The sequence below is a fragment of the Accipiter gentilis genome, chromosome 33 (assembly GCF_929443795.1).
Source record: "Accipiter gentilis chromosome 33, bAccGen1.1, whole genome shotgun sequence".
Classification (NCBI taxonomy): Eukaryota; Metazoa; Chordata; class Aves; order Accipitriformes; family Accipitridae; genus Astur; species Astur gentilis.
Genome location: NC_064912.1, coordinates 19,111,615 through 19,138,877, shown reverse-complemented (window position 1 = coordinate 19,138,877; position 27,263 = coordinate 19,111,615). Strand labels below are relative to the sequence as shown.

General features: G+C 53.5%; 1 protein-coding gene across 3 annotated transcripts; it reads right to left on the bottom strand.

Annotated features, from left to right (window-relative positions):
• Positions 1-51: 51 nt before the first annotated feature.
• Positions 52-25,536, bottom strand: SYNGR3 (synaptogyrin 3). Of its 3 annotated transcripts, none has more exons than XR_007504518.1 (5): positions 25,368-25,536; positions 13,452-13,692; positions 7,122-7,264; positions 2,470-5,372; positions 52-1,715 (listed from the first exon to the last, which is right to left on the bottom strand). XR_007504518.1 is itself a non-coding variant. In XM_049790968.1 (4 exons), exons 1-4 carry the CDS (start codon positions 25,464-25,466, stop codon positions 5,163-5,165), a joined length of 693 nt encoding a protein of 230 aa, XP_049646925.1. In that variant the 5' UTR covers positions 25,467-25,536; the 3' UTR covers positions 52-5,162. The 3 variants fall into 3 exon arrangements, 1 of the variants encoding a protein (XP_049646925.1); XR_007504519.1 differs by having other exon boundaries at positions 52-1,442; XM_049790968.1 differs by having other exon boundaries at positions 52-5,372.
• Positions 25,537-27,263: the final 1,727 nt, after the last annotated feature.

The following is a 27,263-nucleotide window of genomic DNA, read 5'->3' as shown; positions in this document are numbered from 1 at the left end:
AGTATTACCAAATTTTTTTCAGGCCGCTTCTAGTCATTTTTAACTCTTTATTGAAAATAAGTTGCAGTTGGTACACAGACACTGAAAATACATAATCACAGATTGTCCTCTCAAAAGATATTTTTATATATATAATATATACAAAAGTTGTAAACATTTTTAACTTATTTCCATACACCGTCCACTTTATACTACAATGCACATAAGGTTAGTGACAACTGCAACTCTTTGAAGCGGTCTGCTTATACAGAGGTATCTGCAAAAAAACTTCAATTTGCAAACCACATTTGGTATCAGTTTGATATTAAAACTCTTACAGAATCTGAGGTTTAAATGCATATTGCAACAAAATGCAGGCAGCTGAACTTGGGTTTCAAGCTGATACAGGGAAGGCTCCCTCTGAGCCTCACTGGTGGTGGGAGAGGGTCTTCTGACCCCACACAGCTTCACAATGCTATCTAGAAAAGTACTAGGACTAAACCAGAATGGAACTAGACCCACCCGCTCTCCCCAGATCACTTTGGGAAAACAAAGGCTGAAGGGAAGTCTGCAAATCTATACAGTAGCTTCGATCAAGAGAAATACTGATCCCGCCCAAGTAACGATGTGATTTATTAATGAATAGACAATGACCACAGTTAGCTTCGTTTTGTTTAAGTGACCTCATAGCTGCAGCAGGCAGAACTAAGAGCCAGCCATACACCATTTTGGGGGGGGGTTGGTTGCAGAGGGAGAAGGGTACAAATTACCCCTGTAAGGAATTGCTGGTTGATGGAAGTGGAAAAGAAATGCTGTAGTTGTCACTTGCTGTTGTAGCGTGAACCGATGGGAAACTCGTCCTACAAAGTGTCCGGGCAGAAAAGCCAGTGAAATCCCAACTGCTTGTAGATGAGACTTAAAGGGAGGGATCTGCTCAAACCGCATGAGATACAGAAGCGTTGTAATGGGGGGAGATCTTTTTACTAAGCATCAGTTAAGCAAAACTTCCAACTTGCTAGGAATAGCTTAAAATGTTGGGAAAAAAATCCAATTCTTTCAAATCTTTTAATATGCTTAAAATAAATATGCAAAAAACATGATGCAGTTAAACTCAGTGCTGAGACAGAAGCGTGTTGTTGCAACAGAGGCTCTTGGAGCAAGGAGATTTGGCAGAATACATCTCCAGGAAAGATACAGGATTGTTTGAATTCTATTCTTTACACCCAAATTCACCGCTAACACTATGCAGAAGCTTTCAGCATGCTGAGAGCAGCACAATCCTGCCCTCTGCAAGCTTGAGTTAGCTGCTGGGCTTCTGAGATCTCTAGGAGAACAGAGGATATATTAAACAGCTTGCGAGGACAGCATGGGGGCAGCAGCTGGCATGGCACAAATTCACAGCACAATCCTGGCATGCTTTTGGGAAGTGGTCTGGACGGTTACAAAGAAAGCCGCTAGTGCTACTGTACCACAGCGAATGCGCGGGGAGAAAAAAAAAAAGGACGAAGGATGATGTTACGAATACTTGAACCCCAAATAATATACTACAGTTATTACACCGATGGATCTAATTCTCTAACCATAAGCCTGTTAAGGTTATATTTAGTTACAGTCCATACCTGTATACACTAGTCTGCCTGACGAGTCACGGACACGCCGATGTGCTACGACAGTTAACGCACGGCACCGCCGACGCTGAACGACTAGCAGGGACGCTGCGGGGGCTTGCAAAGAGCCTGGAAAGAGGATTTCGGGCAAGGGGTAGGCATATGGCATCGCTGGCCAGGCGGGGGGCCGGCGTCTCACCCTGACTCTACACATATTTTAATTAAGCAGGACCTCGACAGCTGACGGCCCGCGCTGCCACAGGGTCAGGGAGCTACACGGGCGTTCGGCAACGGCTTCGCCAACAAACCAGAAAATGGTTTTTTTGTTCAAGGTGGCCAAACGCTCTTTCCAAGGTGTGCGTGTCTTAGGCATTGGGGTACCACGTTAATTACGGCTTGTCCCATCCTGCCTGGCTGACACAGCCTTGGAGGGGCGACTACATTAAAGCCATCGCTATTGCCCAGAAAAAAACCAGACCAGTTGTGGGCTGCCTGCCTGTACGGGCTGCCTGCCTCTGCCTGCCGAGCAGCTCCCGCTCCGGCTCTGCCGCGAGGCAGACCCGATCCTTCCCTGTGCCACCCCGGCGGGGACGTCCTCCTCTCCACCGGTGGGGACTGACATTTTCGGTGGCAGAGACAGCAGGGTTAAACTTCGTGGAGATGCCTGTTGATGTGGCTGGACACGTTATTCCCGGCTCCGGTTTAATCAAGGAGCAATCTGTTCTGCCTTCCCACTGCCAGGAAGCCTCTCAGGCTCCCAAAGCCTTCCTCCTCCTCCTCCTCTCCTGCCCAGCAAAACACAGCCAGGTCGTTGCACGCTCACCGTGCCGACTCCAAGTTAAAGGTAGTACTGACTTTTGGGGAGCTGTAAAAAGCTGCTGACCTTGAGAAGAACTATGGTGCCTTGGCAAGGGGCTCAAGTCGTGCTGAAGTCGTCCCCGTTTCACCGTCGCTGCTCTTAAGGGCAGTCCCGGCGTGAGAGCGTGCGTGGGGTGTGCGTGTGTGTGCATCCCTTCTGCGTCCCACCGCCGGCAGGCGGGAGAGTGGGGAGGAAAGAAAGGCAATGCAGGCCTCGGTGCGTACATTCAGATGTTGTAATATTCAGCATGGTTACACCAGGGGTCAGGACACGTCCCGCAGTCAGACAGAGCTTTAGTTCTTTACGGTTACAAGGAAACTCTGGAACAGTTATATAGTTAGAAAAAAATACAATGTACTGAACAAACATTATCTCACATACAATCAATTTAAACATTTAAATTGATTATAATTTTGCTAATATTAACACAAGTACTGTTTGTGCTGCTAAAATTTCAGTGTTCCCTCTAAGGAAAAATATTGCTACAGTTCTACCGTACCCTGTATTAAAATCCTTTGCCTTTTTTTTTTTTTTTTTTTTTTTTTTTCTCCCAGCAAGGCTGACTCTAGAAAAATTGCAAGGGTCCCGTAATTAATTTAGGCTTACACCGTACCGGGGTTTGGGTGTCCCTGGTCTGCTTAATGCAAGGATGTCGTGCTGCTCACCAAGCCCCGCTGGCACGGGCTACCTGCAGATGCCCCAGGGCCACCTCTTCCTTGCATTGACCAAGTGACACCTCCGATCAAGCAGTGCAGCATCCTCCTGCTCATCCTCCTGCCTCCACCACAGGCCGCGGGGCTGAGCCCGACCTATTCCGATGATAGCGTTTGGACCTCAATGTGGGTGCGAAGGTGTCCAGAGGGAGAGACATCTCCTCTGCTGTCACTGTGGGGAAAGCCCGTGGCGGGGACCGTGGTGGGACACCAGGTCTCGGTGCCCCTGCGTACGGCTGTGCTCCGTGGGGAGGCTGCAGTGGTGCGGGAGAAGCGTCCGCGTTGGGAAACGCTGCCTGAAAAATCTCCACGCAGCTCCAGCGCCAGCAAAGCCAGCCTTTGCTGCAAATGCACATTTAACCCGGCCTGAATAGTTGGGGAGTCAAGTAATGCACTTTGTCACTGATAATGACTGCTCATGATGAGATTTGCTGCTTATTAATTAATGCATTTATATGCAATTTAGCAGCAGAAATGAGCTGTGTTGACGATGACAAAAAAACTGCTGGGTGTTTTTGCTACAAGGAGAGCTGGGGCAGTCCAGTAACTATTGCTTGTCAAGAGGTCTGAAGCAGCACGCAACTTTTGCCGGCGTCAACCGGCAAGGTGAAACCCGGCTCGCCAGCTGCCGGGAGAGCCAGGGGCCTCTAAGGACGGAGCTGCCACCGAGGTGGTCGGGAATTCAAGTTTCAGCTCCTCTGCTTAGTCCTTAGTGACAAATAGCTCGGATCACAGCTACCGCACAGGCAGACAAGCAGGGAAAGCAGGCAGGCTGCTGACAAGGATCTACTGGATATTACACATTTAGTTGTTTTTGACAAGGCAGGAATTTTGCAGCTGAAAACCAAACCTGAGCCTCTTTCCCGGGTGCTTTTCATTCGCTCTCTTCTCCCACTATTTGCAAACGTGGGGCCATAAGCCCCCACATGATGGACTTCAATGGCCTGTACAGTCTTTCCAATTCTCCATCTGAATTCTTCATTTCTAGAGATGGCAGGATAAAATACACGTTCACACCTGAGGTTCTGCTGCAGCTGATGACAGATGGTGGCTGCTCCCAGTATAAAAATACAAGTTCAATACCGCTCCTAATTGACTTGGACACCCCTCCCCGTTGTGTTGGCAGCTCTGGGTTTGAGCGTAAGAAAGTGTTCAGCGTTGCCAACCAGAAACTATTGTAAATTTGCAAACTTTCCCAACCCCTCGGTGAAGAAGTGGAACTGCAACACGCCATGTTTTCTGCTGGTAAAAGGCTATTCCTAGTTAGCAGCCAACTATTGCTGAACTGGTTTCCAGTTTCAAACCGTAAATTTTTACATCCTCAACCAGAACCCTGTTGAAGCATAGAAGCAATTTGGCTATTCAACATAACCCCAACCTGCTGTGCCCCCCGCCGCCGCTTACACCCTAAGCTAAGTTTGAAACACCTGTTTGGATTTTTTTTTTTTGTACAGTAAATATATACAAATAAAAGTAACACAGACACTACTGAATTTGGCACTTTCCATGGAACATGTACAGGAAAGCTCTGCAGCGGGAGCAGCACGGGGCCAACCTCCCCAGCGCTGCCCACCAACCCTCACCCTCACGAGACCGATTCTGTGTTAGCTCTGGAAGAACGAGATAAATAGCAACTCCTCAGCTACTGTGTTTTCTAACAGGAAAAGGTATTCTGGGCTCTCCCGGGCGCTCAGCAGAGCCCAACGCCTACTGCCCGGTGTCAAGCCTCAGAGAGGGCATTTATTCATCTTTCGCCACGTGTAGGTGATGTGGTAGCAACCTTCCTTCCTTCTGACTTAGAGGGAACACTGCTTTTATAAAACCCTTGGACAGGTAAGACAAGAACCAATACCACTGTACAGAATTCACTGCACAACTAGCTAATAGTAAGGAACCCAGCACTGACTTGCCACATTAAGGAAATGGGACTGAATACATTTGCAATCAACCAGTTAAGTGTACTGCACCGTAGGACTCGGTCTCTTGGTACGCGGCCCTCGCCCCTCAGTACGCTGGCACTTGGTAACCTTTCGGGTTGGCGTCTAAGGTCTCGGTGAAGGGGGGGCTCTGGTAGGTCTCTGTGCTCTCGATGCCGCTGCCGGTGGGGTAGCCGGGGTACGCCGCGTTGGGGTCGGTGGCGAACTGATCGGTGGCAAAGAGCGACATGTCCGTCCCCAGGCGGTATCTCTGCAGTGCCTTCACCGCCAGCGCGACCTGCCGTGGGATGGAGGAAGGTTGGGGGGGGATGGCAACACCGTGGCCAGGACCCCACGACCCCCCAGGACCCTGCATCCCACCAGCTCGCCGCAAAGCACCGAGCGCATCGCAGCATCCCAGGCAGCTGCTGGCCCCCCTCTGTTATAGCCCAGAGCTAAACCAACCCCAAAACACAACCCCTAATGCTAAAGAAGCCGTTTCTATGTGACAGGTTGTTCCCCCAAAGCTCTGCCTGGGGTGGGGGTCGCAGCCTGAGCTCGGGTCCCTGGTTGTGCAGATTTGGCCCCGCTGGCACCAATAAACCCATCTGCTGCGGGGAGGGAAAGCTGCTGAGTCCCGGGCCAGCAAAATAGGTCAGTTCTGCGGAGACTCCTTCACCCTCTTCCAGGTTGCCAGTATTCAGGTCGCAAACCGTGGGAAATGCGGGCGGGCAGAGCTGCGAGCGCACCACGCTCGCTCTTATTTCAGGAGGTTTCATTAACAATTCAATTAGTTTATAAATGACAGGCTCAGGGGAGGGAAAAAAACGCCCGCAGACACCGAGAATGGCTTCCCAACCACCGCCCAGCACCCACTCCCCGGCCAGTGCCGGTGCCAGCGGGGCCGCGGTTGTGTGCCACGTATCGATCCCGCGGAGCACCTGGGTTTATTAATGGTACCAGCAGAGGGGCTGCCGGTGTGACCCCACATCCCGGCCGTCCTCTGTGCCAGTAGCACGGGACTGGCATCCCCACTGTCCTCCCTGGGGTGGGAGCAGAAGCTGATGGGATGGGGGAGAGCGTCCCACCCAGTGGCCTTCCCTGCCGGCTGCATTAAATGGGCAGTCTGGCAATACAGCGATGGAGAAGAGCTGTGGGGGAGCTGGAATTAAAAGAGATTTATTTGGATAATAATAGAGCGGGGAGCAGTTAAACTGGCAAGTAACTGGAGCCAGGCCTGCTGCTGGAAAGCCTCAAGACTGTGTTTTGCCCCAGTTCCTCTAAGGCAATATGGAATTAGTGCACATCTTGGGTGCTCTCTGCCCACGAAAAGCCAGAGGGGGGGTGGCAGCGGTGCAGGGGCCATCCCTGCTCCTCCATGCACAGCCTGCGAAGCAGGAGCCCCCCACATGGCGCAGGCACCCCCAAGCACACGTGGGGTCCAGCAGCTGCAGTCAAGGGCCCCCCCCAGGGTTTTGCACACCCCTGGAAAACGTAATTCTGCCACTGTATAGCCCTGGGGATGCGCAGAGCCTAAAAGCAGGAGCAAAGGGGGTTTTTGCAAGCCTCTGCCTCCAGGGTGGGCAGAAAAGGAGCCAGCCTGGCTTCCCCCAAGGGTGAGCTGATGAGCCCGAGAGCTCCCAAAATCCCCCTGCCATCCCATGAGACCAGCTCATCGCAGTAATCTGCTCCTGGGGACTTGTTTCCTTGCAACCGAGCTGCTCCCAGGGGTCTAATGAGGCCCTGAAATGAGGGCAGCTCGTGGCTGGTGACACGTTTTCGATGGGAAAGCAACTTTCCAGTCGCAGGAAAAGGGGAAGTCTGGAATTCCCCAGTAAGTGGGGACTGAGCTGATGCTTCCCGGGTAAGAAACCACAAGTTTCATCTCTATTTGGAGGGACCGCAGGTTTCCTCAGTACAGTCTCTTGACACCGACCAGGATTCACTTCTCCAAACCATGCCCCAGATTCTTCCTCCCAGCTCAGTGCTGAGCCCACAGCAGGTTTCATTTCTCGTCTCCCCACCTTAGCTCCGAAGCTGAACTTACCCAGACAATGATGGAGAAGAAAGAGAAGGTTATCGCTGCCCGGGCGGCGTCTGCTCCTTGTGAAACCCCTTTGCTCATCGTCGTCCGTTGCCACTGGTTTGCTAGGAAGCAGAAGGCTACAAACCAGAGGAAAGACAAGAAACCTGAAAGAGAACAGAGCTGGTCAGTGCTGTCCCTGCCCACCACCTCCTCTGCTGCAAGGACCCCTGTTTGCTGATGCACAAACATGCTGCCATCAACATTTTCAAACAGCAACCGTGTTCTTGGGTGCCTTGGCCTGTGATGTGGCCCAAACGGAGCTATTTTAAAATAAGAGGCTGATTTGCAATCACCGCAAAAACAGGGATGGAAGGAACCTTGAAGGGTCACCCTGTGTGTTGCCTGCCTGAACTTTAGCTCACCTACATCTGAACCTGATCTCAAAGACCTACAGGGACAGCACACCCTCTCTGGACATGTGGTCCTCACAGTCTGTGGGATTTCAGCCTGCTCGCAGGCGTCGAGGTGCTACCAACTCAGTTCCAGCATCCCAGTGTGTTCATCCCACCATTCCCTCCATTCCCTGGACACCACCGGCTCTTAGAGACTTTGGACCGGATAGTGCAGACCTCATCCAGGAAGGAGCCTGCACTCCTGGGATCAGCACCAGGCTGCTCGGCTGATGCAGGAGATGGCTTTACAGCCGTTCTGCTTCTGCCTTGGTCCAAGCACACAGCCGGAGAGCTTGAAGAGAGGCAAGGTACAATCACCCAGGAATATGGACAGGCTGAGGTTAACCCCTGCTCTGAACACCAGGATCACGAGCGACCCTAGGACATCAGGGCATGCCAGGAGCACAGCAAACGAGCAAGTCCTCATTCTGCACTGTGCCCAGGGCAGGGACGCGGCAGGGCTGCCCATGGAGCTGAGAAGCACACGGGCTTCACTTGAGAGAGCTCTGCTCATCCCTGCTGCCCTCCACTGACTGTGCTTCTTTTCTCAGCCTCTCTGGGCTCTGTGTGATTGAGCAAAAATGCTCTGGTGATTATTCCTTACTGGAACCAAAGCTGGCTGAGCAAGATAGGGCTGCAGCTCCCCTAATTCAATCACCAGCGAACAGCACTGCTTGATGCCAAGGAGCTCAGAAAATAGTCAAGAAGCAAGCCATAAGCTCACAGTGTAAGGAGCAGTGATGCTTTCCAGCACTGGGAAGAGAAGCTGCACAACCTGGAGCCTTCCATCATGCTGTTTTAAGGGTCTCCAGCTTTCCCAAGCATCCCCAGCACAAAGGTCCCCCCGCCTGCCGATTCCGGGTGTCAGTGCATGTGGGGACACTGGGCACCAGGAGACGGGATGCTGAGCTACCCAGCACCTTCCCACGGATCATTAGCACATCAGTATGAGCAGCCACACTGTCAGTCCCGTGGGGCAGCCAGCTGCAAAGCACAGTCTGGCTGCAGGGAGAGGAAAGAAGCTTCCTTTATTCCCCCCTATCTTGCCAGTTGTTCCTAACTACGATATAAAATGCATGCGTGCATCCACATCCAGTGAGAGAGTTACAAGGCTCATCACACACCTCACCTTTAATAAGGAATTTGCTCCTAGCTGCAGTTTAAGACGACACACTCCTCATCTCCTTCTCTTGCATGACTGGTCCTGGGGCTTCCCAATCAGCGACGCTTTTATCAGCCTGGCCATACCTGAGCCCTTGAACTGCCCTCACAGCAACACAACCTCCAGCGAGATCATACAGGCTTTCCTTTTCCAAATTACAGACTAACACAACAGCCTCATTTTGCCAAATACAGCTAATGCCTGCCACCAAAACCGCCCCAAATCTCTGCATATACATTTTCACTTCCCCTTAGGATGACCACTTGTCATCAGTGTCAAACGAGACCTCTGGGGTTTATTCCTTAAACGTCATCCTCAGGAACAGAGACACTTTCTAGTTCCCCAGCTCTGTTATAGCGGGGCTTTCCCAGCAACTGACCCCTGTTAGGGAAAGCAGATCCAACCCCTAAATGTGGACACAGGAAGATGCATGCCCTAGATAAAGCGTTGGCTGCAGCTCGGATGACCAGTATGTGGAGAGCGTGGCGGGCAGTGGTCTCCCGACAGGTCTCAGTGCAGGAGATGCTGAACCGCATCTCCAGATGCTGCACTGCTGCAGCACTCCCACCTCTGGGTACTTGGGGAGCAAACGCCACGGCAGTGGGGAGTAACTCCCCTCCTGCTCAGTCAGGAGTTTCTCACTCAAAAATGCACTTTCCTGGAGACGGTGGTATTTGGAAGTTGAAAGACCAGAGATGAAACATAAGAGCAGCTCCCAACAGGTTAATTTGGAGCCGCACCGTGAGGAGCAGAGGGATGCTCAGGGACAAGCTCTGGGCCCACGCAGTGCTGGCACCGAGAGACGTGGGGTCTCTGCAACAGGACTAGGCTGTGTCATTGGTTTATGGAGGATGAACTTGTTCGGGAGGACTGTTTCTCTGTTTAACACTCCCTCTAATGCAGTTTGTCCTCCCTCTTACGCTCCTGGGCAGGACACTACCACAGAGTCACAGCCGTGACACTGGGACCGCCTGCCAACCAGCAGCACAAAGCCCCATCTACTGCTGGTGCCTTCTAAGGGTTTTCAAGAGTTAAAATGACATCATGCACATCTCTGAACATGCACCGGCTGCGCTGGGTATTGCAGCTACCGACTTCCTCTGCAACACTGAGAGATGCGAGACGCTGACCTTCCCAGTGCTAAAACCATTCAATTCTTCAGCCAGAAATGCCTAGCGTGGTCGCTTCTTCTGCCACCCATGTGGACTTCTCGGAGGTTTCGCGACGCAGAAACAAGCCGTTCCCTTCCGCATCCAGCTCTGCCTGGATCCCCAAGAAGGAGGATTCCCTCCAGTGCCCTGGGGGAGTGGGAAGGCAGGTATTGCTGTCAACTGGGGAGATGGGGTCAGGCATGGAGAGCATCTCCAGAAACACCAGCCAGGTGTTGTTTGAAGTTTGGAGGACTGACACACGCCTGTGTGTGAGATCAGACCTCGCAGGGAGTTCTATGGGAACTATTTTTGTTTCTGTACCGGCGTTTATTTTCATCTGTGATCACGTTCACCTTCTGCTAGCACTCCTCCGAGTAGAGGCTTTGCACCCGATAATGTGAATCAGACCCATGGGATTGCAGCTGACTCCCCTCGCACCCGGAGCCTCATCGAGAACACGGCTGTGCCCTTGTCCAGCACCCGCATGGTTCCAGTCCCGCGGAGGGGCTGGCAGTGCCTGCTCCCAGCCCCTGGTGCATTTACAGCACCAGGTGTAAGCGGGTGTTTTGGAGGTGTCTGTTGCTACCCACAAATTTAAAACCTCACCAAGAGGGCTGAGCTGCCAGTGGTTTGGTGAGGCTACATGTGCGCTGGTCCCAACTCCATCTGGAAACAGGCACGGTAGCAGCTCTGCACCCTCCAGCACGCTGGGGAACAGGAGAATGCCAGGAAGCACCGCAAGAGCCAGTAGATAATTATCGTTTTAGGATCTGCAGACACCAGAGTGCAAACACCAGGGAAGATGTGTTACAGCCATAATTACAGCCTGGTCCCAAGCAAGCACACATCTACAGGAGCAGCTGTAAGAGCAGATGGAAGAGAAAGTCGCAAATGCCGTTTGCACAGCACGGTGGCCCTGCCTGCACCCCTGCCTGCGCCCCTGCCTGCACCCCAGCATTACCTCCCAGCCAGCTCGGTGGCTCTGATCTGCCACTGATCTGATGCACAAGTCCTCTTTCCTTCGATCAAAAGAAAGCTGTGGGTTAACGCTTTCATTAACTCCCCCCACAGCCTCCATAGACAGCAAATGCCAGTTGACATCTGCTTCACCGGCAGCCAGCATCAGGCTCCTGGGTGACCCAGGCAAAGGACCAGAAACGATCTGCTTTTCTCCCCCCCCCCCCCCCCACCGCCCAGTTTGCAATGCTCCCTCATATCCTAGCCTGTTCCTCACCTGGTTCTTTCCCAGATGCATTTTCAGCTTTTATATTAAGCAATAATGCAGAGATCACATACAGAGAGAAAGGATGAAACAGTTGCAAGGAAGCAGGAGGAAACCAAGCATCCCATCCTTGGTGGGGAGGAAAAAAGAAGGGGACAGCATAAGAGAGTGTGACAGGTGAAGTCTCCAGGGGTTATTAACATGGAGGTAGTTGAACAAGGCAAATTACACGGGTCAGCTCTACCTCCAGGCAGGTTGGGTGCCTGAGGCTGCTAGGAGCGGTGCAGGGGGGTATGGCAGGCTGCGATCTCTGCAGCTGCAGAGGCTTCACGTCCCAAAGAAACCCTGCACTTCATCTCTGCTACGGGGTCTGCTTGTATCGACGCTTACTCTGGGACCAAACAACTGCCTGGCATTTCCACGTGAGTGGGTGTACAGGCTATGGTAGTAGGGCTGTAAGAAAGGTTTGGGGCAGTCATAATTTTAGAAAATGAAGGCACGACAATAGGAATAGGATAAAATACACTCACCAATTCCTCCTGCCAGAGCTCAGGGACCCACCCCCACCCCTGGGAGCCAACAGGGTAACCGCACATCAGCAGCGCTGCACCAAATTTGGGCTTAGGAGGAGATGGGAAAAACAGCACTGGGTGGAAATGTGTTCACCTGCGACCATGGACTTTGTTACAAGAGCCCCGGACAACGCTCCCGTTCATATCAGCACCAAGCTGGATTTCAGCATTTGCTGGGGTGCCCTGTGGGAAATGGTTTATTAAGCAGGGATCGTACAAGAACAGCGAGAAAAGTACGGAGCTGCTGGCGGGGAGATGTACCAGGCAGCGTGAACAGAGGCAATGCCAGGCTGGAGGAGAGCTGTGGAAGATCGCTCTTTGCAGATCCCGATAGGTGACACTGTGCCAGTCACAGGCGTGTGTCCACATGATCTGCATGTAAGTGATCAATTTATTTTACCAGCAAGGAAGTGGCTTGCTTGTTTTCTACCAAGAAGCCCACAGAGGGGATGGCCCAAGGGAGCAGGACATCTTCGCCCAGACACAGGCTGCAGACACAAAGCACCCAGAACACACCCATCGATCCTGGGGTAATAAAAAAGTCACAACTGCATTGGGTGCATTTACCAGTGCAGACCTCTGGTGCAATACTGCAGCCTGTCCCCAGGGCAGAGCGCAACCCCTGCATGGCAGAGGCTTTGCAGGGCAGAACTTGTCTTCTCCGGCTCGCTGCTGAAGCCCGTGAATGCACACACGATGCATGACAAGTACAAAAGAGAAATGAGGCAGAGATTGAGAGCGGTACCATTTCACATATGCCTGGCAGGGGAGAGAACGGTTGTTACAAGGTGGAAGGCAGGGAGGATCACAGCCTTGCACCACGACACGCAGCATCAGCCAGAAGATGGATGTGATGTCCCCCTTCTGTTTGAATCAAAGGGTTGCAGGCACTGAGCCCCACGGAAGGGGCTGTAAATATCATCTAACAAGGGCTGGATGCTGGTTCTGTAGCACTGTGGAAATAAGCTTTCCAGCAAGGAGAGAACATCCTTAACAACAGGCAAACACAGGGAGGCGATGATGGATGTTTTCATTTGGGACTAGAGAGCCATCAGCGATGCTTGTGCTGGATAAATCACCTTCAGACTAACACAAGAGCCTGGAAATGGAGAACATCAGCTGCAAACTCAGCCAGGCAACTCCCACAGCAGCCATGCAGAGGATGGCCTCTCCCAGCTCAAGGCATCCCGCCTGCTTGTGTTCGCACAGTTAAGCCCCAGGTCAAAGGGGCTCAAGATGGTGCAGAAGATCTGTGCCAGCCCTTGGGAGCCCCAGACCCACCTGCACACCGCAGTCCTGGAGACAGCGGGGTATTACAGTGGTACGTAGAAGTACGTTTCTGCTTTGCTCTAAAACCCACATGCGCAAAGTGAAAACAGACCCAGATGTAACTGATGAAATGACATTCGCTTGAGCCAGAAACAGATGTGGGAGGGTAAAACACCTCGTCTGGTCTCTGAGATGCGACCACCAAGCCTCATTTCTCTGGGTGGCCTCACCAAACCCAGCTCAGCAAACGTCTCCAGTCGCAGAAGTGACACAGACGAGTGGGACACCCCACCATCCCCAAGCTGCCACACACCGGCTTCCTCGCTGCTGCCTCTGAGCTCACGGCTGGATGGGATAACCCATCCGCCAGCCCTGTTCTCCCCGACTGAGGCACACGAGTCGTGCCACGCCGTGGGAGGAGCGGAGAGGACTCGGGCATGGTGCTGCAGGGCGCAGCGACGACCCTGCGCTGCCCACGGAGCCAGCATCATCCTTCACAAGCACAGCAAAGCCAGAGACATACCTGAAAAGCCAAGGTCCAGCAGGACAGCCCGTTTGCGGTCCTTCACGCTGCTGATCTGCTGGAAGTAGAGGTCCACGACGAAGAAGAAGATGCAGCCAAAGAAGGCAATGATGCCAACGGCGATGCCGTAGCTGCAGGCACTCTCATTCTCATTGAAGATGCAGAGCAGCTCAGGGTTCTGGCTGTCCTTGTTCACGTAGCACTCGTTCACAATGGAGCCAAACACCACGATGGAGAAGATCTGCAGAAGGAAGGAGAAAACACAACTTGCTGCTGTTTACATTTAACTCTGTTTTCCAACAGCATCATAATTGTATTCAATCCTGTCTTTGACTCCATGGCAACATGGCATTTGTTAGACAGATCCTGACAGATCGCATCTGCTTGGCAGCCCTAACCAATGGGCTGGTGGATGGTACCTAGGTCTTCCTTCTCTGTAAGCCTGCCTGCTTTTCAGTGGCTTGGTCTGCAGAGTATTTTAAGAGATGTTGTTCTCCAGACAGGCTGGGGAGGGAAAAAATAAATAGATGGGCCAGGTCTCTGCAGAGTCTTTCTGCTCGTGCTGCTCTCCGCTGTCAGGCTGCGCTCGATAAACCCCTTTGTGTCACTGCGGAGCGGGGAGAAATGAAGTTACAGCGGATAATTGAGTTGCTGAGCAGGCTGACCCAGGGAAGGACTGGATGCCCAGTGGAGGGGGGACGGGACATGACAGCGTGGGGAGGTGGGGAGCTGCTCACCTGGGCGCAGCGGGGCAGGGGGAGAGGCTGCCCTGTGAACAACAGGGCCATTTTTCGCTTGGCTTAGCAGGGGTTGAAGGATGCAGCGTCTGCATCCATTATCCAGTGACCTGGTTTCAGCCCTGTGAGGGACAAAAGGGGCAGGGGGTTTGCCGGTGGCTGCCCAGCTCCTGCCGCCGGGACCCGAGGGTGTTTCACGTCCCTGCAGGCAGGAAAGGAGCCGGATGGCAGCACGCAGCCAGCTGCCTAAATTAATACCATTCATGATGCTAAAGTAATTCCCTTATTCCTCCAACACCAAAGGCAGCAAGCAGAAGCTGCCTTACAATTCACTCTGGAACCTGCTCCATTAAGAGCCTGGAAAGCGCTGCACCGCTGTTTGGATTTCAAGGCGGAGAGCAGGGAGGGAAGCAAGGCGTGCAGGGGCCCCTCCATCAAGCTGTGAACCTCTGATCTCGTCCCTCGCTGCCGGCACCAGCTCCCCGCATCCCTGCACATCCCTGCACGCCTGCCAGCCCCGCCGGCTCGCGGGACACAGCTGGAGGCCACGTATGCAAGCGGAGAGATAAGAGGCTCCTCCAGCATGCCCCAGCATGGTGGCTGCCCAGGAGCAGCCGGGGTCTCGGGGTCTTGGGGTACGGTGCAGCTCCCACTCTGGATGCCCCACTACATCTTCTGCGGTAACAGCACAACAGCACCAAGTGCACGAGACCGAGACGGGAGACAGACAGAGGCAGCAGCTGACGAGCCACACGATAAACTTTGGAAAGTCACCTGCGTCTCACGGCTGATGCCCGGCCGTGGGCATCACCTCCTACAGCCCCCCACTCCCCGAGGCGCAGTGTTAGCAGAGCTGGGTGAAACGGAGCAGAAGCCACTACGAGCAAACCATTCAGAAAGCTCTAACCACTCTTTCACACAACATCGTGATAGACGTTTTCTCCCAAGCGCTGGCCAAGCGTCTCACTCCTGCCTGCCCCGAAGGATTTCATTTGGATTTCTCTCCTCCCAACTCCTTCCAGTGCTGGGGTGAAGCTGGGCCAGAGCTTCTGTCTGAAGCTACTTACAAATCCAAGCGTCCCATTAGCAAATACGTCTCAGATTGTCTCCACTAAGTCTCCTCCAAACTGGAGAACAAAGAAATGGATCTGCAAGGGACTGAATTACTAAAATGTGAAGGATTGGTGAGGGATTTTTTTTTTTTCTCTGTAGGGTGTCATCTGAAATAAATGATGACCAGAAGCAGCAGAGAGAGTCTCTGGAGTACATCCTACCTCAAGTGTGTAGGAGCTCGAGAAAGCAGTTACCCCAGCACCCCAAGCCTGGGACTGTGCCCCCAGCTTCTCATGCTGATATCTGCAAGGATGTGATGGACGAGCAGGTTGCACCACGCTCACTCCCGCCTCCAGAAACCCACCAGCAGGACAACCAAGAGTGGGGCTCTTCTTTCAACCCTTTCAGCCAGGAGCTCTATTAGTGACTGCAGACTCCTATTGCTTCTAGCACTTAAAATTCAGGCCAGCAGTAAGCTGGCCTGTGCCGGGTGGTGAAGATGCTCTGAAACCTGCTTGCTAATTTAGCTGGCATCCCTGAGACGTGCAGGAGGTCCCACCGCGGGGTGAGAAGGAGAGCAGAGCTCGCCCTCAACACCCGGCACTGCTGATGACGGTGGCTGGAGAGAGCGGCTGTCCTGCCCTGCTCAGCTGGGAGCGGGCAAAATCCTGCAAAATCCCCCCAGGGATGCACCCACGAGTCCCAGCAGCAGCTCTTTGGGGCTCTTTCCATCCAAACACCTTTTACCTCCCATCGCTGCCCTAAATCCCCACCGGCTCTGCACTGGCCCCTTCTCTCCATGGCCTTGCTTAGCCAAGGGGATCAGCATGTCCACCCCAGGAGAGGCGAGCACGCGTCCCCATCTATGCGACAGGCAGCAGGAGTGGGTTTCAGCCCTGGAAACGCTCCTCAGCCCCAGGAATTAGCCCATTCTTGAACGACACCTTCCTAGAAACATGGATTTCCAAATGTGCATCTGCAAAGTTCAGGTGCAGCCTTTGATTTCCCCTGGAGCGCTAACAGGGGATAGAAAGTACGTATGTCCCACGGACATCTCCATGGCTGGCACAGGGAGATAATCAGGCCTTCCTCCTCTCCAAATTTAACCACAACCTGGGGTCCTGTCCCCCATCCATCCCCAGCTCATCTCAGCTCTGAGCACCAGCCACCTGAGTCACCCGCTCGCATTTGCACCCTCTTCCTCGCTGGCGCTGCACTTACGGAGCACTCGGCTGTCACACCGCGACGGGCACATCATCATCATGCAAAGAACAAGAGGGTTGCTTTGTAAGAAAGAAACAACAACAAACAGTAATAATAATTTTCCCAGTGCTTTGGCAGCAGCTGTAATATCAGCAGTTGTAAAAATCTGTTCATAAATAATGCAAAATTGTTATTTACCATCAGAAATAGCAGCAGCATTTATAAAACAGGCCCTGGAAGAAATAATGTGATTCTGGAAAACATGAATAATTGAGAATCTCTGATTCCACGGGATTATTTCTCTGGCAGGCCAGCGAACTCGTACTCAGCTTCTCCAATAAGTGTTTTAGTCCTCCCAGGATTAACAACCCGCACTACTTCTCTGTGCTTTCGGGTGCCTACCAGGAGCTCAGTTTCAGTGGGTGAGGGAGGGCTCCCGTAAATATGATTAAGGACATTACAGGACAGGGTGTCTGGCTGCCTCCACGCAGGTTTGCACATCTGGGGTTGTCGGAGGATGCCCAGGGAGCACTTCTGGAACGGCTGCAAGCACAACTATTACCGCAGATGGAAAAAAAAGATGTTTCACCACTTAACTTCAAACTCCAGAGGGTTTTGCAAAGCAAAGCAACCTTCTTGCTGCCAGAGAACCTGCGCGGCTCACCCCACGAGACCCCCTCGACTGGGTGCTCGCTGCCTGCAGCGTTTTGGTGCAGGCAACATGGGACACACGGCTTCTTCTCGGGATGCCAGAATAGGAACTAACTGCAAGCACACGCATTTGATAGATGTGCTCAAAACATCAGCTCTGGCTGAAATACTCCTGTCAAAACATGCTTTTCAGTGAAAACAAGTCTTTCTATGCATTTTCTCTCCCTCCCCCCACAATGGAAATTTTATAGTTTTTCTTAAAAAAATTACTGGTGCTGGTGAAACACGTTAATGACAATAGATTTAGCATTGTCTTTCGAAGTATAGATGAAAAAACATTTTTGAGAAAACGTGGGTAGGTGGGGGAAAATAAAACCCATATGATTTTTTTAAAGTTCATGCAAAACAAGTGCCCTTTTCCAAAGACCTCTACAAACAGCACTTGCTCAAACCTACAACCAGTTCATCAGAGACTTGAAAGCGAAAATACAAGGTCAGATTTTCCACTGCGAGTGAGGTTTTACGGCTCCGAGCAAGGATGCAGGGATCCTGCTCTCCAGAGGCACTCCTCCGACTCCCACCTCCCCCCGCCTCTCAGGTCAGTCCCCAAAACCGCAGTCCCCGTGACCAAGGGGGGCTGTGACAGCACTTGGGACCAAGCGCCAAGGTCACCGGCATGCACAGCACGGGGGGCATCTGCCGTGCAAGCCACCGTGTCCCAAGGCCACCCACCCTTCTAATGGGGCTCCTCCATACCTCACAGGCTTTGCAAAGGCGCCTGCGCATTCACAGGACACTCCGCTTTCCAGCTCAACGACCCAACACAACCAGCAACAAATTTTGCTCTCGCTGGGTGAACCGGCGCAAGACACGGTATGGAAACTGGATTACCTCCAGCCACCCCAGTACGAAATTGCATCCCGCCTGCCAAAGCTTTCACATCAATCCACTTGCAGCTCGGGGTCTCCTGGCCAGCAGCCTGGCGTGCGGGTTGCTCAGCCCTGCCTCTCCCCGGTGTCCGAGAGCGGCTGGGAGCCACCGGCACACGGCTCCGGCAGATCCGGCGGCTCCGGCAGCACAGACCATTAGCGATCCTCTCGGCATTCAGCTGAGGGGAGGGATGGGAAGGAGGAAAGCTGTCTTCTCCCATCCCTTCCATTAAGACTTGCACTTCAGCCACACAAAGGAGCTTCTGAGCCTCGGTCACACCCTGGGAGGGAGAACAACGCCGGTCAGGGAGATGCGTGAAGTGCTTGGACCCACGATGACGCAGATCAGCTGCTCGTGCAAGTGCAAAGGGAGCTCGTGTTACACCAGACCAGCAAGAAGCCAGGGACCTCGCTTCTTAATGAAAGCCAGCTGCCCAGTTCCCCCAGTTTAAAGCTTGCTTCCAAGCAAGAGGGGCCACCTCGCCGGGCCAAAGGGCATCTCTGTAACGCAGGACAAAGGGACAGGTCTCAGCAGCGATCGGTGACAGGGTCTGGGTACACCGGCCACGACAGACTCTGGCGAGGGGCTGGTGCGAAGCCGAAACCAGAGGGGGTTTGCGTATCACCCTAAAAACCTGGGAGAGCACCCTGGGGATGGTGCTGAGGCTGGAGGCTGCGTCTGAGCGGGAGCCTGCAGCTCCAAGGCTGCTTTGGTATCCAAAGTGCTGGACCCAGATGCACATCTTGCCCACTTTCCTTGCTTGCTGCCTACCCTCTGGTTTTCCCCACTCACCCTATTTTAGGCAAGACCTCTTGCCTCTTTTGTCGCCTCTGGCAATGGATGTTAAGTGCAGGGGACCGTGACCGAGTGCTGCTGGATGCCCTGGCAGGGGCTGTGCTGGAGGGACAGGGAGGTGACGGCGCACGGTGGCCAGGCTGCCGGCAGCATGGACACACAGGCAGCCCTGCAGCAGGAGGCTGCGTGAAATCTCATTCTTTCCCCCCAAAAAAGGAAAGGGGGAGCCTGAGAGGGCAGGTTCCTTGTTTGGCAGTGTCCAGGCACTCATGCCCAGGCTGCTGGAGCCACAGCCGCTGCCAGACCCTTGGAGGAACCCAGGGCACTGGGGATGCTTGTGTGCCCCACGATGGAGACACGATTTTAGGTGTGCATAAAGCCGGGAGACCTGCGGCTGCCTTCTCTGCACCAGATTTTTACCATCTGGAAGAAGGTGGCTAGCCAGGCTGCCTGGCTTGGTTTTTTAATTATACTTTGCAGATCCACGTTCCCTCCCGGGGCTTGAGCCGGCTGGACCCCAGGACACGCACATTTTTCATCCACATTGCTTTTAGCTTTCTGTAGCCCAGGCACCTAAAATGTGCTTCAGGAGACCTCGCGGTCTGAGCACAGCCATAGCAAGGAAAACAAAAAGCAAGTAACGCAAGAGAGCACAAGCTGAAAGCTTCAGTGTGTGAACTGTCAGCCATTTTAAGGTGAGATGTTTCCACTGCTGATGCACTGTATTTTGATTTGGGACCTATAAAAAAACATTACCAGAAGGCGTGGGGTTGTAGGAGACTGCAAAACGTTGCTTTGATTACACACGCAAGCAACCATTAATGTCAACATCAAGGAATTTTAATGCATGAAGAAAAATAATCCACCGCTAATTTGCTCTGCTGTAGCTCACAATCAATGGTGTTGGGCACAAACCGCATGTGCAGAGAGCTGGTACCGACGTGATCCTACACCACTCTAACATGAGCATCAGCGAGACAAGATGCCACCCTGCTCGGCATCCTCCCCTCCTCGAGTCACCACCCAGCAAGTGAGAGACAGACTACCAAATGAGAAGGGAAAACAATTAAGGTCAAATCAGCACAGGCCAAATCCTGCCTAGCACTGAGCGTTTTCATAAGCCCCAGTTAAGCCCTTGTCTTGAGCTGCATATGCACCTTGTGCAGATACTCCACTCAGGGATGAGTTAGACCCTTGGCAGAGAGCCAGTCTCCTTCAACACCCACCAAGCTCAAATTCTGGGGGAACTGGGTCCCAGGTCCCTCTAAAGTTTATCTTTACAGTTGTCAGTCACAGGGAAGTTTCCAGCACAGATCTGCGTAATTTATTGGAGGGTGTGAAGACTAAAAAACTACTTTAAGCACTGCCAGATCTCCCACAAGGACTATGGATACGACCACAAAGGAAAGACCTGACGCAGTTTCTGGCACAGAAAGAGGTGGTATGATGCTGGCCATAATAGGTTTATGGACATGTCTACCAGGCTAATCAGCTTGGGAAGGATGCATATTGGTGACCACATGATGAATTTTTACTGAATTACTTTTTCTAATGTGGCAAGAGATGCTGGCTGAAACAGAGCACCCATTCAAAATTCCTAATCTAGTAATGTAATCTGAGCACATGGCAAGACAGCAGCGTTTTGAACCAGTGATGACAGCAAAATGATAATTTAGCAGCATTTTAAGATCAGATACAGTGAAACTTCTGTATAATTCCATTACCAAAAATGTTAAATTTAAGTTCTGCCTTCAACCTACAGCCCACGGAAGGAGAGAATTAAGACGGAAATCTGGTGACCCTATTGAAAAGCAGCCAAGACCAGGCAAAGTCCAGAGCAGCTAAGATCGTGCTAATGATTCTTAGCATCTCTGCTGGCTCCTTAAGTGCCAGACCTGCCTTGCAGCTCTTCTCTAAGAGCCCCAAGTGCTCAAGAGTCAGTGAAACCCCTGAAGGCTATTCGGAGCTTGCAGCACCAAGGCTCCCACCTTGTATTTCTCGCTGATGTCTCCTGGGGAGTTCTCAGACCCAGTGCTGGGTACACCAAGCAGCCACCTCCATCTGCGTCTGCAGGATGCCTGGAGCAGCCAAGGTCTGCTCCAGCGAGGGAACTTTCCAGGCTCCAACTCCAACCCTTTACAAGAGCTGTGTGTTGTAGCCCTGCAAACCCAAATGTACACTCCACAGCACCTCAAACCAGCATTCCTGTAGCTTCACCCCATGTGTGAAACTCCTTAGAAGTGCTCTGTCCTGAGAGTGCGGGGTAGCAACAATCCCGGAGCCATATTCTTTGTTTGCTGCCTGGCTCTTCTGCTCCTGAGCTTGTTTTTTCTAATAAAAATAACCACACCTTTTACCATGAGCACAAACACTGCCCTTTCCAACCCTCTGGAGAAGCAAAACCAACCTGAACCAGGATGGAAAGGGCGTGCTCCCTCACTCTGAGAACGACCACCTACTCCTGTTACATCAAACCATCACCCGTCACATCCCTTACCAAAGCCACAACTCAGCAAAGCACATTTGCCTTGCTGAAAGACAACGATCTGCTGTATTATGGACTAAGACCCATATCAGTGCAAAGCTGAGCACATAAAGACTTTGCTGGATTTGAGTCGAAGTAACCTCTGGTCATATCGCCTATCAAAGGCTACAGGGACTGCCACTTTGCTGCCATGCCTCTGCCAAGTAATCAGATTTGGCTGCCCTAGTCCAGTCCCTTAATAAAGGTTTTGCTCTTAAAAGCATAAGACTATTACAAGGAAAACCCAAACAAAATACTGGGCCTAATGAGATAAAATACTGCATAGGGAAAGCTCTCTCCAGTGATCCAATTGATGAACTACAAGTCCATTCAACTTCAAGAAAGAAGAGACAGCAGCAGATGGGGTCAGGCAGCTGCCAATGCATCGGTTGCAGGCAAGGTTGTCCAGGTGCGTGGGTCATGCAGGCAGCAACAGGGAGGTCACTGGAGCAAGAAACAACCATTTTAAAGAAAATATTTAAGTATTCCTCTATGTTGTAGTAAAATAGGGACCCGATCTCCTGCTGAGCTCCACAGGGGCAGAGGGAATGGCTGGGTGGGTGGAGGGAGGCGAGAGTGGTCCAGCCCTTCTGAGCTGGCTGCACCAGTGCGACCGGGCACCGCGCTTTTACTGTTGCTTTTACTGAAATCCACATGAATTACTAAAAATATTTTCAGAACTGCTTTTAAAAGTCAAACCTAAACCTACGTTAAGCGAACAATACCCATGCAAAGCTTGTGGCCACTGGAAAGTCTAGCTGGTGCTGGCAGTCACAGAGAAAGGAACTCATGATTCTGCGGGCATCCTTTGTGAACATTGAGCTTGGTTTGCTGTGCAAAAAATGTCTCAAAAGGAAACCACAAGAGTGATCACATCTTCATCTGACAAACTGCATCAGACGGAGGGGGAAGAGATGAATGAGGAACTGTTAAATGGTTCTTTCCAGCTTTTGATTTTACAGCTCAAGCCAGGAGCATTTTTTTCCCTTCAGATACTGAGAATTACTATATCTGTCAGGGAGAGGTTGCTGTGTGAGGTAGAATCAGGAATCCCCTTCTGCCATCAGTTATATTTGGGGATTTCTACATTGAAGTCACCACTCACCTGCCAGTCCCTTAGATCTTTGCCAGCACAAGGTCTGAACCCATGGCCTCAAAGCAGCTACCAGAGTCACAAAATGGAGCTGGACCCTCCTTTGGTGGTAGCTCATCGTGAAACCCCAGCGACGGCTGTCGGCTGGACTGGCACCGATGGCGGTTCTCCACTGCCCCTACTCCCACCCAAACCAGCACATCCCAGGCAGCTCACTCCTTTCCACACCAAAGGAACGTTAATGTCACAAGCACAGCAAGGGTTACATCTCTGTGGTTTGATCCAACTGCAAGGGTAAAACACGTTTTAAAAGATGCAACAACAAAGCACAAGAAGGAAAACCACAAGAAGAAAACCCACCCCAACACCTAAACTCAGTCATCCTGAAAGCCTCAGTCAAGGGCTTTCTGAATAACTCCCCAGGGCTCTTACATGCAGGCAGAGGCAGCTCATCCCTCCCATGACGGCAGGCAGGAAAGCCCAGAAAGGTTTCTGTTTGCTTTGTGAATCAGGGAGCGTCACGGTGGGGCATTGGTCCATGCTGCCCACGCGGCCACCAGCACGGTGCAAAAAGGAGCAGACCCTGCCACATGCCATGGCACTGCCACGCTCTCCCAGGGCAGCAGTTAGGAGCATCAGGGCAGAACAGAAAAGCAGCAGAGACCTCGCAGGCAAACCGTTTTGGCTGTCTCCTCCATCCAAGCTCTCCATCTTGACATGGGTCCCGTCTGGCAAAAGCAGCAAAGCAACTGCTCGGAAGGAGCCCGGGCACATGTTGCTTTACAAAACCTGCAAAAAATAGCAATGGCCATGCAGGCAGGTGGGCAGGAAACCTCCACTTACACCTCTCACCTGACTGTAGTCCCTGCTCACACTGGAAAGGAGCTGTAAATGCTGAACTGTTTTAAGACAGAGGTAACTGGACTGCAACAGCCAAGCAAAGGCCAGCTGGGGCTCTGAACCCGCAAGCTGGAGTGGTGAGGGAGAAGGGTCCCCGACATACGTGCCAGCAAATGTGAGACCTGGGAAAAGTGGTCCAAAGGGCTTTTAACGTGAGCTTCTACAGCCTGATCCTCAGCCCACCAAACAGAGCGAAAGAAAAACCTCCCTTTGAGCTCAGTGGGCTTTGGAACTGACTCTAAATACTGCAATGGGTCCCTGCACTTTTTAGAGTTAAGTTGATGTGTTTCTGTAGTTGTAAGTGCTCCGTTTTCACAGATTCCCTGTGAACGCAGAACCATGAAACAAGTGACTTTGCCATTGAATAAACCAGCTAGCAAATATATGCATGAATATTTTCGAAGCTGGAATAGCAGCATATTCCATATTCTATTCCTGCTTCCCAATAGCGTCCAATCCCCTTCTGTATGACAAGGATGGTGAGCTCTCTGGGTGCGTGGTGGCAGATTTATTTTACGAGGGACCTAACTCACCATCAGTGGGTCAACAACCTATCTACCTGTACCCAAAACCAACGCTACTGCCTACAGTTTGCCACTGCCACGCGAGGAGGATTGAGGAGGATCCAGGTGGATCCAGACCAAGTTTTCTGGACTGAGGCAATGCTTCTAGGAAACAACTGCTGCCACGTGCCCAAACCCTGCCCAAAACGCCCCATCCGCCCCACGCTGGGTTCTCCAGATCCATACCCAGCTTCCCTTCTTCTCCAGTAACGGAGTCGGGGGCTTTCTCAAAGCCCTGGAAATCACGCTACCTCCCATCCAGCAAAACACCTAAGCATGTGGTTTAACTTTCAGCATGTGACGGCCGCTGGAATTGCTCATGTGCTTAAAGATAAGCACATGCTCCCACGTTGTGCTGTACAGGGCCTCGGCCAGGGCACCCCACCCCAGAGAGCCCCCCAAACACACCCGCCACGTCGGCTGGAAGGAGGGCAGCCGGGGTGGGGGGGACGACACAGCACCTTCTCATCACCCCTTTCCTTCACTCACTGCCCACATTTGGCACTGCTGAAGGTGACACAGAGCCAGCACTGGTGGCCCAGGGCCTCCATGCACAGCAGAGCCCTGACGTGGGCGAGGACGAGCCCCCCCTGGCCCAGCTCGGCTCACCCGCAGCCTCCGGCCAAGCACCAGAGCCAGGAGCCGGCCGCGGTGAGAGCCGGGCAGAACCTCCCCGCCGAGGGCTTTTGGGAAAGGCCAGGCATCGCCGACCATCTCCCGGGGCCGTGCACGCTTGCAGATCTTAGCAGGTAGAAGCCAGGCTCCTCCGGGAGGTGGATTAGTGGCTGCTCTTACGCCTCGGGCAGCCGGGCCCCACGGCCCCAGCGAGCACCAGTGCCCGGCTCCCGGCGCTGCTTATTCACACGCCACCGGCGAGCGAAGCTTTCGCGGAGCGGCTGCACAGCATATTCCACCTCCTGCTCTCCGCTCCGCGGTAGGAACTTGTCGATGGGAAACGGCCAAAAAAGATGTATGACATCCTTTCAGAAGAACAGGGGGAGCTGGGCAGGGCTGGCTGTCGGATTTCTTCTGTCACACACACGCACGCAGGCACGGAGCGTGGAAGGAAGGAAAATGTCCTCTGCCTCCTGATTTACACCCCACCGCCTTGCCCTTTCCTCAAGCACCAGGGACAAAAGCCGGCCAGGGGCAGCGGCACATCCATCCCCGAGGAAACTCCCTGCGAACACCCACGGGAGACGGCAAACCCCGCCGCCCCGCTCGGGACCCGGCCAGCCCCACGCCCCACGGCCGGCCACCCCCCGCCGCGGCCGCAGAAGCCCCGCACACCTCGCGCGACGCCCGCCGGCCGCACATCCCACGGGCACGGCACGCCGCAGCGGGGACACGCTCCAACGCCGCAAAACGGACGCTCCGCTCCACGCCGCGCGTTGCAAACGGGTGCTGCCCGGTTACCGAACCCCGCGGGCCCCGTTATCCCGGTCGGGACGGGCCGTTCTGCCTTACCCAGGTCGTCACCCGGAGGATGGTCTGCGGCTGCTTCAGGAAATCCACGGGGTCGATGGCTCCCCCGGCCCGGCCCGCTCCGAAGGAGGCTCCTTCCATCTTCCCGCTCCGCTCCGCGCCGCTCCGAGCCGAGCCGAGCCGACCCCAGCCGCGCGCGCCCCGCGCCGGCCGCGCGCCTGCCCGCCCGCCCCCCGCGCTCCTCCCGCGTGGGCTCGTCCGCAGCGCCGCGTGCGGGCAGCGGGAGGAACCACCCGCCGGGCGGGGGGGGTGGGGGGAGGTGTGTGCAGCGGCGGCGCGACGCTCCCCGCCCGCCAAGCGAGCCCCACCTGCGGCCCGGGGATGCGGCCGTGGACACCGTGGACAGTCAGTGTCACCACGCAGCGGCCGGGGGCACCAGGCTATGGCCACGGTCACCGCGTTGTCCATGGACACCGTGCCATAGGCAGGGTCACCGCGCTACGGCTGGGGACAGCACGGTACGGCCAGGAGACCTCACCACAGCCAGGGTCACCGTGATAATTCCAAGGATTACCAGGCTACGGCCGCGGTCACCACGCTGCTTCTGGGGATAGCGTGCTATGGGCCAGGGGTAGGGTGTTGTCAAAAGGGTCGCCGGGCTATGGCAAAGGGGCTACCTGTGCTACGGCCAGGGCAACCCACGCGGCTGCAAGTACCTGGGCCGTTGGCAGGAGGGAGATGCCGTGGGCCGGAGCGCTGCTCAGCTCACCTCTGCTGCCGATGCACACCTTGCTTTCCCTAAGATAAACACCCTTTCTCTGCCCAGACCTGCCGGCGTCCCTGCTGATAGCAGGGACGGGGCGGTTGTCACAGCAGAAAGGGCTGCTGTCACCTCTTCTGGGGAGCAAGAGCCTGGGAGGCCCCCGCCACAGGCAGCACCGCCTCAACGCAGGCAGGGTTTTTGCGCCTACGGCAGGAGCGAGGTGCTCTTTGGCTGAGAGCAGCCTGCTACGCGGCAGAGGGAAAGGTTTGGGAGCTGCTTCGCACCAAGGCACGTCGTTACGCGCCCATTAGCTGGTGCGAGAAAAGGGTAGCGAAGACTGACGGGGTTGAAGCTCTTGCTTTCCTCGTGTGGGAAAGGAGGCACCCAAAGGTGCCGTGGGATGACAGGAGGCCAAGCCCTGTCCCTGCTCCCACTGCAGGGACAGTAGGAATGAGGAAAAAGAGAGAGGAACCTTACGGAGGGAAACCCTCAATTACTGCAAAGGGAGTTCCCCCCCGCGGCTCCAGGACCAGCTCCTGAGTTAGTTTTCATAGCACCGTGATGATGATCCCGGTTCCATAGATACCGATGCCATGACAACTCTGACATCATCTCTGCTTCGGACGGGAGCTGCAGGGAAAGTCGCAGAGAGGAGTACGCATGCACCGCTGGCATGGAGCAGGCCTCCGGTCAGGGCTGGGGGGCTTCTTGTGGTTCCACCACCAGCTCTCCTCCTGACCTGCTGCCCGTACAGCCCCGTTTCCCCATGCAGCGACCAGTGCTGCTGCTAGATCACATGGGGTACATGTGTAGCAGGCAGGTTTAGCCCCTTACATGCAAAATGCTGCAACAAAGTGAAGGGTTCCTGTGCGCTGGACCCCATCTCCAGCTCACTTTGGCCTTTTGCAGCTTTGTCAGTCTGTTCTTTCTGGCAGGTGGAACCAGGATTTAACTGTTAAAGCTCATGATGATGCCATTCAGCTTTTCTCAATTACAGGTGAGTCATCATCTCTCCAGATCTATTTCTGACTCTCAGCAGGAAAAGCAGAATTCAGCCTTTCGTTCCTCAATGTCACCAGCTCTGTAGAAATCACATTTTACTACGTAAAAAAGAAATGGCTACGAAGAGAATGCCAGGTTGGTCCCTCCTGATTTATTCTGGCAGGGTGTCTCAT

Excerpts from the sequence above, each read along its gene's own strand:
- SYNGR3 (XM_049790968.1), bottom strand. The coding sequence starts at position 25,466 with ATGGAAGGAGCCTCCTTCGGAGCGGGCCGGGCCGGGGGAGCCATCGAC. Across the intron at positions 13,693-25,367 it reads TCCTCCGGGTGACGACCTGG|ATCTTCTCCATCGTGGTGTT; the intron begins GTAAGGCAGAAC and ends TTCCTTCTGCAG. Across the intron at positions 5,373-7,121 it reads TCTTCTCCATCATTGTCTGG|GTCGCGCTGGCGGTGAAGGC; the intron begins GTAAGTTCAGCT and ends ATCCCACGGCAG.